The sequence below is a fragment of the Eleutherodactylus coqui genome, chromosome 4 (genome assembly GCF_035609145.1).
Source record: "Eleutherodactylus coqui strain aEleCoq1 chromosome 4, aEleCoq1.hap1, whole genome shotgun sequence".
NCBI classification, from domain to species: Eukaryota; Metazoa; Chordata; class Amphibia; order Anura; family Eleutherodactylidae; genus Eleutherodactylus; species Eleutherodactylus coqui.
The window spans coordinates 274,184,194-274,199,438 of record NC_089840.1 but is presented as its reverse complement, the minus strand read 5'-3'; the positions used below and the strand labels follow the sequence as shown (position 1 = coordinate 274,199,438).

At 44.4% G+C, this 15,245-nt stretch overlaps 1 protein-coding gene and 2 pseudogenes across 1 annotated transcript; all 3 read right to left on the bottom strand.

Moving 5' to 3' along the window:
- Positions 1-15,245, bottom strand: part of LOC136626708 (zinc finger protein 850-like) — a 190,551-nt pseudogene that overhangs the window by 94,393 nt on the left and 80,913 nt on the right.
- The window catches only part of LOC136624509 (zinc finger protein 585A-like), a 43,376-nt pseudogene that overhangs the window by 1,535 nt on the left and 26,596 nt on the right, over positions 1-15,245 (bottom strand).
- Positions 22-9,516, bottom strand: LOC136624464 (gastrula zinc finger protein XlCGF66.1-like). Its single transcript, XM_066598444.1, has 6 exons — positions 9,365-9,516; positions 8,401-8,533; positions 7,930-8,100; positions 7,717-7,840; positions 7,570-7,634; positions 22-177 (listed from the first exon to the last, which is right to left on the bottom strand). The coding sequence occupies exons 2-6, from the start codon at positions 8,476-8,478 to the stop codon at positions 145-147; spliced, it is 471 nt and encodes a 156-aa protein (XP_066454541.1). The 5' UTR covers positions 8,479-8,533; positions 9,365-9,516; the 3' UTR covers positions 22-144.

Sequence of the window (15,245 nt, the reverse complement as noted above, 5' to 3'; positions counted from 1 at the left end):
ATGAATCAGAAGATGGAACCTGTTTAGAAGGATCAGAGGATAGATCTTTGCTGTGAAGGGCTGAGCGTATATTTGGGATAATCGTAGGCTCTTCATATGTATCTTGTATGTGACCATAATCTTTCACTTTAGAAGCTGTTGATATCAGATGTCCCTCTGAGTTCCTTGTGTCATCATCTGCCAAGAATAAAGTAGATTTTAATATTTTTGGATATTACATAACAATTAGGCTGATTATAACATTTATATTTAAAATGTTCGTACAATCTAATGAAAGACGTATTAAAATTCAAACATTACCCCCCAGCCGAACAAAAAAGAAATCGCGTCTTTTCTTCAAACATTAAATCTCCCAAAAATTTCAGTCGCAACTAAAAAACCTAAGCAAACCCATAACAACCCAAGAAACTATTGACACTATAAGAACACTAAAACTGCAAAAATCCCCGGGCCCAGATGGCTATCCAAACGAATATTATAAATCCTTTAAAGACATTTTAGCTCCACACCTGACCCAAATGTTTAATTCGGCAATTCAACAAAGTAAATTTCCAAGAGAAATGCTCGAAGCTACAATCGTTACAATAGCCAAGCCTGGTAAAGACCCCTCGTGCGTAATGAACTTTCGCCCTATATCGCTGCTCAATTGCGACACTAAACTATATTCTAAAATTATTGCCCAGAGACTACAGACAGTCTTACTGTCCATAGTTCACTCAGATCAAGTGGGCTTTATTAAGGGACGACAAGCATCCGATGCTACAAGAAGAGTCATCAATCTTCTCTCTATACTAGAAACATCCCACACCCCGGCCTTATTCCTCGCCTTAGATGCAGAAAAGGCTTTCGATCGCCTCCATTGGGAATACACTTTTGCTGTTCTAGAAAAATTTGGACTCACTGGAAATATCATTAACGCAATAAAAGCTCTCTACTCCAGCCCCTCAGCTAAAATCTTGGTAGACGGTACAATGTCTGATACTTTTTCCATCACTAATGGGACCCGTCAGGGATGCCCACTTTCCCCCCTAATATTTATTCTAGCTATGGAACCCTTAGCTGAATCCATAAGAATGAACACTAACATACAGGGAGTACCTACAAAAATTAGACAACACAAAATCAGCTTATTTGCAGATGATACGCTAATTATGATAACTAACCCTTTATCCTCCCTTAGACATGTATACTCTAGTCTATCCTTATTCTCAAAAATCTCATACTATAAATTAAATGTGTCCAAGTCACAAATATTGGGAGTCCTCATACCAAATGACTTAAAAAGAGATATAAAATCTGAATTCCCATTTCAGTGGCAGTCCCAAAATATTCCCTATCTTGGAATTCAAATATGCTTCCCCCTGGCTGCCACCATTTCAACTAACTATCTCCCACTACTTAAATCTATACAAATAGATTTAAACGATTTTAAAAAACATCACTCTACATGGCTGGGAAAAATCACATTGTATAAAATGATAATCCTTCCAAAAATCCTCTATTATTTCAGAACACTTCCTATTCCGATCCCACAAAAAATATTACAAAAATTCTAAAGTCAGATGTCAGAATATGTGTGGAATGGTAAACCACCGAGAGTGGCACGCTCTATTTTGTCTTTACACAAAACCCAAGGAGGAGTGGATCTTCCCAACTTAGAGACGTATTATACAGCGATTCTAATTAATCAGTCAAGAGATTGGTTAACCCACTCGACAATGTCAGGATGGGTAAATTTGGAGAGAGAAATAATGAACCCTAAAGCCCTAAAATCGCTAATTTATGCAACTATTATGGCAACTCAACATCCACAATTAAGGTCAAAAATTGTGATCCCAAACTCCTCACCAACAATCACAGCGACAACGGAAGCATGGATCAAACTCACTCAAAGCATAGAATATACAAAAACCCATAACCAAAACTCAATCCCGTTAGACACTTTAGAACATTTCATTCCAGGAATGAGACTAAACATTTGGTTAGAAATGGGGATAAAACAAATAGCAGACCTTTATGAGCAAAACTCACTGAAATCTTTCTCACTATTGGTTCATCAATTCAACTTACCAATAACAGAAATGTACAGATATTTCCAAGTAAGATCACTATTGAAATCCATCCACCCTCAAAACACAATGATTCCATACATAATGGTTTCAAACATAACAAAACTACAAAAGGGGAACAAAAGTTCAACCAGACTCCTCTATGACCAGATGACTGGCAACCTGAAGTCGGGTAAGAGATGCCACCTTTTAAATTGGGAAAAAGACTTAAAAACAAAGTTCTCTCTTGAAAGCTGGTTAGAATCTTTTAAAAGAGCCAAACAAGCGACAAAAAGTGCCAACTTAATAGAAACCCACTTAAAAACTCTCACAAGGTGGTACCTCACTCCGGACCAATTAAAGAAAAGACGGATAATCCCCGGGGCTGAATGTTGGAGGGGCTGCGGCCAGGAGGGATCCCTAATCCACATTCTTTGGGCTTGTCCCCTAATCTCTATATACTGGTCTAACGTACTCTCATTAATTAACAAAATATCGAATACTAATGTACCGAAAATCCCTGCTACAGCACTCCTACTTCTTGACCTCGGAGAAATCAAACCGGAAAAAAGACAATTAATAAGCCACATACTGATGGGAGCAAAAATCTTAATTACTAGGAAATGGCGAACCACGGAAATCCCTCATATAAACGAGTTAACTCAACTTATAACGGAACACGGAACCTTTGAGAAAGCTCTTGCGCTCAGGAATAACTCTTACTTAAAATACACAGCAGTATGGAAACAATGGTTTGATAAATTTCAGCTGGATGTCTAAAAATGTTATATCTTTTATGTTTTCCTAGCCCCATTTTCCCATATCCCTCTGTTCTTCTCTCCCTCCCCCCCTCACCTATCAAACCCCCCCTCTGTCCTGATTTACCTAACAAACTCTAAAATGTGTACCTTAAATAACTAAACAAGATTTCACATCAAAAAATTGACTGTTTCTGATTTTCTAGTATATCTATCTTGTAAAAAATTGTTTTCTTATCAATGGATAATTGTATACCTGATTGTGAAATTCAATAAAAATTTAATGAAAAAAAAAAAAAAATTCAAACATTAAAGTATTTTCCCATTCACAGGAGCCACAACAATTTGTGAAGCCCCTAATCTACTGACAAACATCCTAATAGACTGATTATTTAAGCCAATAAGCTTATATTTTCTATTTTTCATCTCCCCGTGGAAACTGAGTATTTACGTGCTGATTTCTCCCGTGCGGTGACGGTAATTTAGTACATACAGCTGGAGCTCTCAGCTTCTGCTCTTATCCTCGGCTCATACAGCTAGTAAGGTTACAGAGCACAGGAGCTTTTAGAAGAAAGTATCACACATCATTCAGGTGTCTAAGGAGAGTAGGAACACCTCCAGTTCTCATTCCATGGATACAGGTCAAACAGTACAGGAATCACAGGGAAGTGCAATGCATTTTGGAGCTCCTATAAACAGACTTGCCTCCTTTTTCAAGCACAGAACATAGAGATATAAAGCCTCTGTATGCTTCTATGTTTACTTTATAAGCAAACCTAAAGGCTCGCTGGTGCCTGCAAACTCCTCATCTAAGCAAGTGCATCCTCTATTTTTCTGCAAACCACTCATCACTGGGTGAATCGCTGATGTGCTGGATATTAGGGATATGAAGATATGTATCCATGATTTCAATGGATAGCGAAACTCGCCTAGTTCCATGGACGCAATGGCAGATCTCAATAACTCCATGCGGAAGTGTTGAACCTTGACATATTGATCTAACCTCTTAAGATCCAAAACGGGTCGGACAATGCCGTCCTCCTTGTGTAACAAAGAGATTTAATAGAATCCCCTGTACTGTTCTAAAGGGGAAACAGGGACAATTATACCCTGAGAGGAGAGTGTGTATCACACACACACAAAGGCTTTTGAAGTAGAAACCGGAATTCTGGAACTGAAGAAGCAGTCTTGGGGGTGGGCAGAAAACTTCATAGCATAGCTCGAAGAGATGACCTTCCGAACACAGATGTCTGAGAAATGAGTGAGTTGGGTCTCCCTGAATAGGGAAAGCCGTCCCCCCACTCTGGATGGCTTGGTTGGGGACTGCCATACACACGGAAGATTTAATACATGCGGACTTGGAGTATAGTGGTTGAGGACAACAGGATGGACTCTGTTTGCAAGAGAGCCTTTGGTTTTAGTCTTGCAAGAATTTTTTGCTATCCAAGGTTCGGGGGCTGAAGCGACAAAAGGAACAAAACTGAGGACTCTTCTTCTGTGCAGAACAAGGCACGGCTGGATTTGTTTTGTGGCAAATGAGAACCTTTACCACCAGTAGCTTCAGAAAAAATCTTAGCTAGTCGTGAATCTGGTGATGAAAATCAGTGCCACCTGGGATAAAGACCCAGGAGAAGGAGTCCTCCAGCATCCCCGTGGACTGTAGCCACATGAGATACTGCCTGCCTCCAGCAGGAACACCGCAATGGTTTTCCAAGCTGTAAGGAGGAGTACAAAAGGAGGAGAAAATGAAACTGCCTTCAGTAGGGAAGCCTTCATACTACCCAGGGGTATGCCACACTAAGCAGGTGGTCGTGTGTTTCGTCAGCGAAAACGTTTTTCAGATACATTAAATAACAATTTTAAAAAATTAAAGAATATATAAATTGTAATATCCGATGTGCGGTCTGTATGATGACATGTGATATCTGTAAGTTATCCTATAAGGGATGTACGTCTAGAAAATTAGAATATTGGAACATTTGCAGGATACAGTGAGGCACATTGGATCTTTCATCTGTAAACACGGTGCCTATAGGGTGTGGGGATATAGCTCAGTAGGCGTGCAGGTTCTTGATACACAGAGACGGAACACCAGCGGATGCAGTCCAAATACAGGCATGGCCTGCGCTTATTTCTACACCAGAAACATAAAAAGTCCAACCTTAACTTCAGGTAAACAAATAATAGTCCATAATCCAGATATCCGGTAAACAGGCAATAGTCCAAAGCCCAACGCTCCGGTCGCACTTCGCCGGTGCAGAGCACAGCAGGGCTTCTCCCTCCAAGCCGGTCACACAGGCTGCCAGGGTCCAGCAGGCATCTTAGCTCTCTCTGTGTCAGTGCACCTGCTATTTATGTGCACACTTTAGTCTAGCTCAGCCTCAGCACCTGGGCTGATTGGCCTTGCCCATACCCTGGAGTGGAGGAGGTGGAATGGACAGCCCCACTACCAACCTGCCATCCATTCCAAAAAAAACCCAGCCCGGATATTTTTTAAACAACAGATCTCCAGCAACTACTTTCTGGAGACCACATTACACTCCCGGTTTCTTATGTCTCTGAGAGCGAGACATGACCCTCCTCCAGTCCCCTTATGCATAATACCGGAACCGAGGGGGCGACTTAGCGACTATCCACCACTACATCCCTCAGTACCTCACATAGCCTCCCCCTCTGCTCGAACCTGTAGGGGCGAACACTTTTACTCATCAAGCAGTGGGTTCGGGACAACGCATCGGCATTTCCCTGTAGCTTGCCAGCCCTGTGCTCTATATTAAACTTAAAGTTTTGTAGCGAAAGGAACCACCTCGTCACCCGAGCGTTTCGCTCTTTGGCCTGACTCCTCTAGGTGAGAGGGGAGTGGTCTGTCACCAATCTGAAATGTCGTCCCAGCAGGTAGTACCATAGGGACTCTAAAGCCCACTTTATCGCCAGACACTCTCGTTCCACAATGCTATAATTTCTCTCTGCGGGGGTAAGTTTTCTACTAAGATAGGTGACTGGGTACTCCTCGCCTCTAACCGCTTGAGAAAGGACAGCCCCCACACCTACATCGGACGCATCTGTCTGTACCACAAATGTTTTGCTGAAGTCGGGAGTAATTAAGACCGGCTCTCTACACAGGGCTGTTTTTAACTTCCGAACTGCCTGCATCCTCCACCATATGTGGGGATATAGCTCGGTAGGCGTGCGGGTTCTTGATACAAAGAGACGGAACACCAGTGGATGCAGTCCAAATACAGGCGTGGCCTGCACTTATTTTTACACCAGAAACATAAAAAGTCCAACCTTAACTTCAGGTAAACAAATAATAGTCCATAATCCAGATATCCGGTAAACAGGCAATAGTCCAGAGCCCAACGCTCCGGTCGCACTTCGCCGATGCAGAGCACAGCAGGGCTTCTCCCTCCAAGCCAGTCACACAGGCTTCCAGGGTCCAGCAGGCATCTTAGCTCTCTCTGTGTCAGTGCACCTGCTATTTAAAAGGCACCTTTAGTTTGGCTCAGCCTCAGCACCTGGGCTGATTGGCCTTGCCCACACCCTGGAGTGGAGGAGGTGGAATGGACAGCCCCACTACCAACCTGACATCCATTCCAAAAAAAACCTGGCCCGGATATTTTTTAAACAATAGATCTCCAGAAACTACTTTCTGGAGACCACATTACACTCCCGGTTTCTTATGTCTCTGAGAGCGAGACATGACCCTCCTCCAGTCCCCTTATGCATAATACCGGAACCGAGGGGCGACGTAGCGACCATCCACCACTACATCCCTCAGTACCTCACAGGGGTTAAACCTTAGAAAGGAAATAAAGTAGCATTATTAATTGTATCAGTATGCACACAACTTGTTGATGTGTCTGTAGTTGTCTTATTAATCTCCTGCTGGACGGTATTATTTGTGTATGCAGGTATTTTACTATATTGCTGGTATATGGGCCGCCCACGGATCTGTGATTGTATGATGTGGGGTGAGTCCATTGTCATAAATAGTTGTTCAGGGAAGAGTCACATACACTATGACTGAAGACTGAGTGTTGGTCCGAAACGCATCATAGGGGGCGCAATCTTTCTACGGTTTGTGACCTCTTTTAAAATGGATTTCAAAAATGCTATTTGGAGTCTCCATGTGCGGGACTGATAGATTTACACTTAATGTGATTTACATCATCCCTTAAGTTTTTTCAGTAGCGAATAATGAAAAAAATGCTTAACATTGTCTTTGGCTGAATAAGGTAACATAAAGCTGAAAACCTGACAACGCAGACTCTTCTCTACATGTAGTCTCACCTGGGGGGTCATCTGTAGGAATCTCCTCCTTACACGGCTGATCCCCCCTCACATGAGTCTCTGTAGCATCAATATGGAGCAGATCTTCCTCCAGTTTCACCAGCTATGAAATAAATATTGTAAAAGTCATCACACAGTTGGGGAAGTCGTGTGGAAGCTTTTATATGGCCAGAAAAGGTCATTAATTAGTATGAGGAGCCGGAATGACATGACAGCAGTAGTGATCTGGGCCAAATAGCTGCAGGTCTCCTGTATAACTCCAACCTGTTGCTTCTTTATTCCAAGCAGAAGTCTCCAGAACCAGAAAATAGTAATAAGATGCGGAGATCTAATGTCTGCGGTCAGCTGTAATCCTGCTATCTGCAGCTTTCTCATTACACAAGTATCAGTCATATAATAAGACTGAACACAAGACCTTCCCAGCCGTCCTACAGACCAGAGGGGAGATTTCATGAGACCTTCTCTCCATCTACCTGATCATCCTGTGGAAGAAGAGGACGGGGACATCTCTCCGCTGCTGTTCTCTTATTGGATCTACCTGCAGAAAACACAGACAGCCACTGAATTCATTCTCTACATACAAATAATAAAGGCCATGTGGATTTAGTCCTGTCTATTACCTGGTGGTGGGGGGGACTGGTGGTCCTCCATCATGACGTCCTTGTACAGATCCTTGTGTCCTTCTAAATACTCCCACTCCTCCATGGAGAAATAGACAGTGACATCCTGACACCTTATAGGAACCTGACAACACAATGATACTGTCATCACCCAGACACGTTATACCGCCATAGCATTACTGTATAATGTCCCAGCATTCCCAGCAGCGGCACCTCTCCAGTCAACAGCTCAATCATCTTCTTGGTGAGTTCTAGGATCTTCTGCTCATTGATCTCCTCCAGTATCAGGGGGTGAGGTGGAGGCCCTGTGATTGGGCTTCCCCATCCATCAGACACTGGGGCCTGACAGCCATCACTAGAAGTCTTCTTCACTACCGTGTAATCCTGTTTATGGGGAGACACATCCAGAAATATCACTGCAGACATTCCCAGAGTCTTTGATGCCTTTAGTTCACATCTTTGTTCATCATCTCTGTTGTTCTAATCAGTCACAGAAGCAGAAGAACAACCTCCAATTGCCTTATAGTAGATCTGTTGGGTTTCCGTCATTCTAACAGAAAACCGGCTCTATTATTTTTCCCGGCATTTATGATGAATCGGCAGTAAACCCTCTGCCGTAGATGTGACCAGAGACTGACAGAGATAAGAATGATGGAACGTGACGTCATCCCCAGAATCTCTCACCTCTCCTGTAAGCTGGAAGAGTATCTCTAGGGTGAGGGCGAATATACTCTCCGCCATCTTGTCCCGGTTCCTCTCCATCCTTGTCGGGTCAATCAGGAATATTATCTGATATAGAAGATATCAGCTGAGGATCCTGAATGGAGAGAAGACGAGACCATGTAAGCCACCCCAAATCTCTGGATTATAGGGGATTCAATGACAGCTATAAATAAGGGTGTATTCACACGGGCGATTTTCAGTACGATTTCTCTGCGTTGCGAGATGAACACAAATCACACGTGAAAAGAACCAATTATTTTACGAGTGATTTTTCTCTCGAACTGAGAGAGATCGCAGCATGTACTATTTCTGAGTAATATCACTTATCATTTTCTATGGAACTGAAGAAAAATTACATTGCCGCCCACTTTCATGCACCAATGTAAGTGCCGCCTAAGGGTACATGCGCACAGACATTTAAAAAGTTGCGCCCGAGATCCTCGGCACTTGGCCATCCCATCCATGTGCATTCGATGTGCGGGACACCACACAGTGACAGGTACTGTTCTCAGTTGAGATTCGGACAAGAACGGGACATGCTGAAGTTTTCTTTCACTTGGACTATTCATCCGAATAAACAAACAAGTCTACGTGAATTCACCTGATTTTCGTATCGATTTTATTATAAGAAAATGGATGAGAAAACGTCGGTGTGCGTGTACCCCAAAGAGGATAAACACAAGAACTTAGTAAATAATGACATTTTTACTGCAGGGTTTATTGACCCGAACTGAGAGAATTATAGGGACCTGTGATAATTTTAATTCGGGTCAACAAAACCCATGGTTGGCCGAAACACACGTCTATATCACAGATGCGGAAATGTGTCCGTAATACGCTCATCTGAAACCTGCCTTAAAGGTTTTGTCGCAGAAAATTACTAACCTCTGGACCCCACGTAAAATACAAAATAGAGTATACTCACCCCCCTATGGCCCCTTGGGATGCAGCTGAGTGGCTACCACTGTCCACCGTTGGCTTCCGGTTGTTGTGATACGAGTGTGACGAGATTGATGATTGAATGGGTAGAAGGTATCCAGTTCATAGGTAGTAATCAATAGTATTCTTTGCCTGGACTCCTATAGGAAACAAAAGTTATTAAAGTTCACAAAGACTCTCGCTTCTAAAGCCAATGTGAGTCTACTAAAGTTCATTGAGCTGCTGTTACTGAAGGAGAAGACTGGTTTGAGCTGGAATCACTCATGGTCGCATCCTTGAACGTGGACAAAGAACAAGTCCCTGAACATGATCACACAAGGTGATCACGCGCTGAAATATTCTAGAAGGTTGTACTGAGGCTGTGTAAGCACAATAGTTATATGATGATAATTTGTGAAAGAGTACTGCGCAGGACCGGGAACATTTGTGTAATAGAAAATTATTTAAAAGACGGAGATTTTCAGAGGGGATTGGGACTCTTGCGGAGGTTTCCTGGATTCCTCCTGACAATCGATACGGAGATCCCCCGATTAAGGAGTGATGCTACAATATTCAGTGATGTGTTGATTTCACGGTTCCTCCTGACAATCGATATCGAGATCCCCCGATTAAGGAGTGACGCTACAATATTCAGTGATGTGTTGATTTCACGGTTCCTCCTGACAATCGATATCGAGATCCCCCGATTGAGGAGTGACGCTACAATATTCAGTGATGTGTTGATTTCCCGGATTCCTCCTGACAATCGATACGGAGATCCCCCGATTAAGAAGTGATGCTACACTATCCTGTGATGTATTGATTTCCCGCTTCCTCCTGACAATCGATACCGAGATTCCCAGATTAACGAGTGATGCTACAATATTCAGTGATGTGTTGATTTCCCGGTTCCTCCTGACAATCGCTACGGAGATCCCCCGATTAAGGAGTGATGCTACAATATTCGGTGATGTGTTGATTTCCCGGTTCCTCCTGACAATCGATACCGAGATCCCGCGATTACGAAGTGATGCTACACTATCCTGTGATGTATTGATTTCCCGGTTCCTCCTGACAATCGATACCGAGATCCCGCGATTACGAAGTGATGCTACACTATCCTGTGATGTATTGATTTCCCGGTTCCTCCTGACAATCGATACCGAGATCCCCCAATTAAGGAGTGATGCTACACTATCCTGTGATGTATTGATGCTTACTTTTTGATTACCCATGATTGTGCATGCTTAGAGTGTATTTCAGGCTATAGATCATAAATAGATTGTTATACTTATCTTACCTCAAAACTGACTCAGTATGCTTAACTAGTATGTTAATAAGGGTAAGCGGCAGTGTAATCTTGAGCAGGTAAGACAGTTGTACAGCTTTGAGAAAGTCAGGTGACTGCTGCAGCCAATCAGAGAGTTTGCAGCATGACTGTTCCAAACTCCTGGCATCATGCCACCCAGGATATTAGTTCTGATACGAGGAATTCAACCTCTGATTGGAAGCAACAGTCACCTGACTTCTGCCGTGGGCTGAGGAGAAGAGAGTATACTTTTTTATTTTATGGGGGCCAGAAGCTAGAAACATGTTTTCGAGACAAAACTCTTTAAATATATAAAATGCTACTGTGTTATTTCTAACCAAACTATGACAAGAGGACTTAAGGCCCATTTACACGCAACAATTATCAGTCAAAATTCGTTCAAACTGAAGAATTTGTGAGATAATTGTTACATGCAAATGACCACTTGTTTACTCAGAAGACAATGGCTTTTTTTCACACTAATTAAAAAAACCTCCTGGCCAGAGATTCCTCACATAAACAGCGGCACATCTGAGCAAGAAACACAGAGTTTACATAGCTAATTGGGGAAATGGAGAGGATTTCAAATGATTATTATCTGTACGTTTACATGCTCAGCATTTGTCTGCAAAAAAGTTGTTAATTCGTTCAATCATTCAAATGACAATCCTTGTGTGTGAACAGGACTTAATAGAGGGCTTGGAAAACAGCAGTGATTGAGTTACTGTGATCACAATGCTACATGCTTAACAGAAGTGATTGAATTCCTGGTTCTAAATGATAACAGTTACCCATTAATTGGAGCATTGAAACTATAAAAAAATGCAAATGAGAGAGATGGAACAATACCTCTGCAGCGCCACCTAATGGAAGGCAGCATTCCTTCAAATCAATGTTAGACTCTTTATACAAGCCTTGTAACAATGACTAAGAATTGAAAGCCAAGCCAGATTCCATGCACAGACAGCTGTTTCGGGGTACTTGCCCCTCATCAGTGTGGAGTAGGTTTATGGCTTTGCTAGTGAGAGGCCTGTGACATGAGTCAGAAACACTATCTTTTATCCTTAGGGAGAGCAGTGAGAGAGGAGACTTACAAGGCCATTCATGCTCCTCCGGGTAATCTATGTATATCCAGGCGTAAAGCTCTCACTGACTCACTCAATCATTGATTGACTTGGCACTAATTCTCTAACTTCCCAGTAGAGATAAGTGAGCGTACTCGCTAAGGTAAATTACTCGAGCGAGTATTGCCTTATGTGAGTACCTGCCTGCTTGTCTCAAAAGATTCGGGTGCCGGCGAGGGAGAGCGGTGAGTTGCGGGAGTGAGCAGGGGGGAGAGAGTGAGAGAGAGATCTCCCCCTTCCGTTCCTCCCCGCTCTCCCCAGCCGCTCCCTGCCAGCACCCGAATCTTTTGAGACGAGCGGGCAGGTACTCACATAAGGCAATATTCACTCGAGTAATTTATCTTAGCGAGTACGCTCGCTCATCTCAACTTCCCAGTGTTAAAGAAGCATGAAATTTGGCACAAGCATCCTTTAGATCCTAAAAAGGAAAAGTAAAGGAGTCACAACTCGATTATTCAATGCTAAATGCAAAAGTAAGTGCACCCCTATGTAATGTACCTAATCTAATTCTCCTACTTCCCGATCTCGTACAAACCTGAAATTTGCCACGACCATTCTAGAAGTCCTAAATAGAAAAAGTAAAGGGGTCACAACTTGATTATTTAATGCTAAATGCAAAAGTAAGTGACCCCCTATGTTATCTAGCTTCCCAGGTGTCGTAGAAGCCTGAAAATTGACACAAGCAATCTTTAGGTCCTAAATAGGAAAAGTAAAGGGGATTGCAACGTCATTATTCAATTCTAAGTGTCAAAGTAAGTGACCCCCTCGCCTTATGAAGTGTACCTAATTCTCTAAATTCCCAGCGTCTTACAAACTTGAAATTTGGCAAATTCATTGTTTAGGCTCTAAATAAGAATAGTAAAGGGGGTTGCAGCTTGATTATTTAATTCTAAGTGCAAAAGTAAGTGACCCCCTATGTAATGTAGGTAATAACACACATCTGTTCCGCACCAACCTGAAATTTGGCACAACCATTCTTTAAGCTGTAAATAGGAAAAGTAAATGGCTTGCAACTTGATTATTGACTTCTAAGTACAAAAGCCTTATAATAAGCCCTAAGAGGCACCATCCGGCTCCGGCGCACATCTCCCGAAGCTAACCGACACTTGTCTGAAAAACTCCGCCTCCAGGAAGTGCTGGCTCTGATTGGCTGAGCTGTAGTTAGCTGGCAGTTGTGTACATATAAGCCCCGGAGCAGGAAGGGGTTAACCAGGGGGATTTATGACGCTATGAAGATACAACATGTTATCCGCTATTTCTTCCCCAGTGATTTGTAGGAGTCCGGCCGCTGAAGAAGGATCGGGCGGCCAAAACGTGTCCAGCGCTTCCTGCTAAATGCTACAAACAGCACATCCAGCCGGGAGCTGCGAGCCGAGAAGTTCTGGGGGATTTACTGGTTTCAGAAGACGGAAGATTCTGGAGCGACGAGATGGCGGCTGCACCTCCCAAACCCCAGAGCATCAGTGAGCCGGCGGCCGCGAGGAACGGGGTAAGACTCCTCCGGAGCGCCGGCAGAAGCTGCTGTCCGTCTGCAGCCGCTCAGCAGAAGGGGCTCCCAGGACTAAAGACCTCATGGGGGATTCTGGGGCCGCAGGAGGCAGAAAAAGGGGCATTTTGTGGGGATTTGGGGAAAGCGCTCGTTCTATCAGTTGTGTCACTTATTTATATTCTTCTGGGGGGATTTTGTACGGATTGTAGAAAGCGAATTTGTAGTGGAGGCCGAATAATCCTGATTGTAGCTGGAGATGTTCTCTGCCTTCCGGAGGCTTCTATTCCCAGTCATGTTACAGGCCTGCCAATAGGGGGCGCTGCAGAGGCCTTGTACCATCTCCTATGTACATCCCAGACTCCCCAGAGGAGCGTTACATGGCCGCTAATCTCCTGCACCTCCCCGGGGTCTCCACTAGGGGAAGCTGTGACCCCCACATACCTCCAGCTGCAGCCGGACAGGAGCCGTGGGGTTGTTCTGTGCTTACAGGACCTGTGATGATGTCACCGTCATGTGATCAGTGTGTGGGAGGAGACAAGGGGTCACATGACCAGGTCTCTCCACTCAGTGGATGCAGGACTCTGCTGTGTGACCTGCAGTTTATGTGTCCCATCAGGATGTATTCAGAGAGTGGATGAGCGGAGCCGAGCGTGTGTGAGACGGAGGAGCGGAGCCGAGCGTGTGCGAGACAAAGGAGCAGAGCCGTGCGTGTGCGAGACGGGGGAGCAGAGCCGAGCGTGTGCGAGACGGGGGAGCAGAGCCGAGCGTGTGCGAGACGGGGGAGCAGAGCCGAGCGTGTGCGAGACGGGGGGAAGAGCTGAGCGTGTGCGATACGGGGGTAGCGGAGCCGAGCGTGTACGAGACGGGGGCGCAGAGTCGAGCGTGTGCGAGACGGGGGAGCTGAGCGTGTGTGAGATGGGGGAGCAGAGCCGAGCGTGTGCGAAACGGGGGAGCAGAGCCGAGCGTGTGCGAGACGGGGGAGCAGAGCCGAGCGTGTGCGAGACGGTGGAGCAGAGCCGAGCGTGTGCGAGACGGGGGAGCAGAGCCGAGCGTGTGCGAGACGGAGGAGTAGAGCCGAGTCAGTGTAAATGTACGTCCTGGAGCGGTAAGGGGTTAAAGTCATAGAAAGTGCGGACGAATGATGATTTATATTAGTGTGATTCCCATCTCCCAAGCTGGTCTTCACCCCCAACCTGCGGCCTCCGTTGCTGCACCGATCCAGAAGGAATGAGGATAAAATGCTGCAAATTGAAATTTGGACAACAATGAACCGTCCCCATGACGCAATAACAGGCCAATGCCGGGCTTGTTGTATATCACAACAGAAGGTGAATGGAACACATTACCGCCTCCGATACTCGCCCAAGAATAATCCTACACCCCTTACCCCACCGATCCATCTTGGATTGTCGAACCCAATGTCAATGTGATCACCTAAAGAGATTACATCATTCTCCCAAAGTCCTCTCCCAAACTTTGTGCTGGGAGAAACTAGTTCCCCCACTCGTAGGGACCCAAAGAAGGCTAACAAAACAGCCAAGCAAAATAAACCTGCCTCATAAACATTGTGACACAAACCCTCTAATGTAGCTTCCAGCCATTCCAACAATTGAAAAGAAACTGGCCTTGGTTTGTCTATATGAACCTTACCCCATCTGAAGCCCTTCAGGGCTCGGCCAACTGAAAGTTTTTTGTCACTTCCTATAAGCCCGTAATTTTATAACTAGAAGCCAAAGCTACTATTAAACAATTAACGTCAGCTATCGACCTATCGACAAGGGCACAGCGGAATGCATTGCTCAGGCAATATAATAGGGTCCCAACTCTGTGGTCATCAGTCTATATGTCCCCTAACTAGACCACCCAACAATCTTCCCAATCACAACAAGCTGTTTCGTAAGCTGTCATCGTACCCAGCGCCAATGACACCTGAATCAGATAGTTAGCTGCTCATCGACCAATTTCC

Coding starts and splice junctions, on each gene's coding strand:
- LOC136624464 (XM_066598444.1), bottom strand. CDS start 8,478: ATGGAGAGGAACCGGGACAAGATGGCGGAGAGTATATTCGCCCTCACC. Junction 8,101..8,400: donor TCTTCCAGCTTACAGGAGAG/GTGAGAGATTCT, acceptor CCCCATAAACAG/GATTACACGGTAGTGAAGAA. Junction 7,635..7,716: donor CCAGTCCCCCCCACCACCAG/GTAATAGACAGG, acceptor TGTTTTCTGCAG/GTAGATCCAATAAGAGAACA.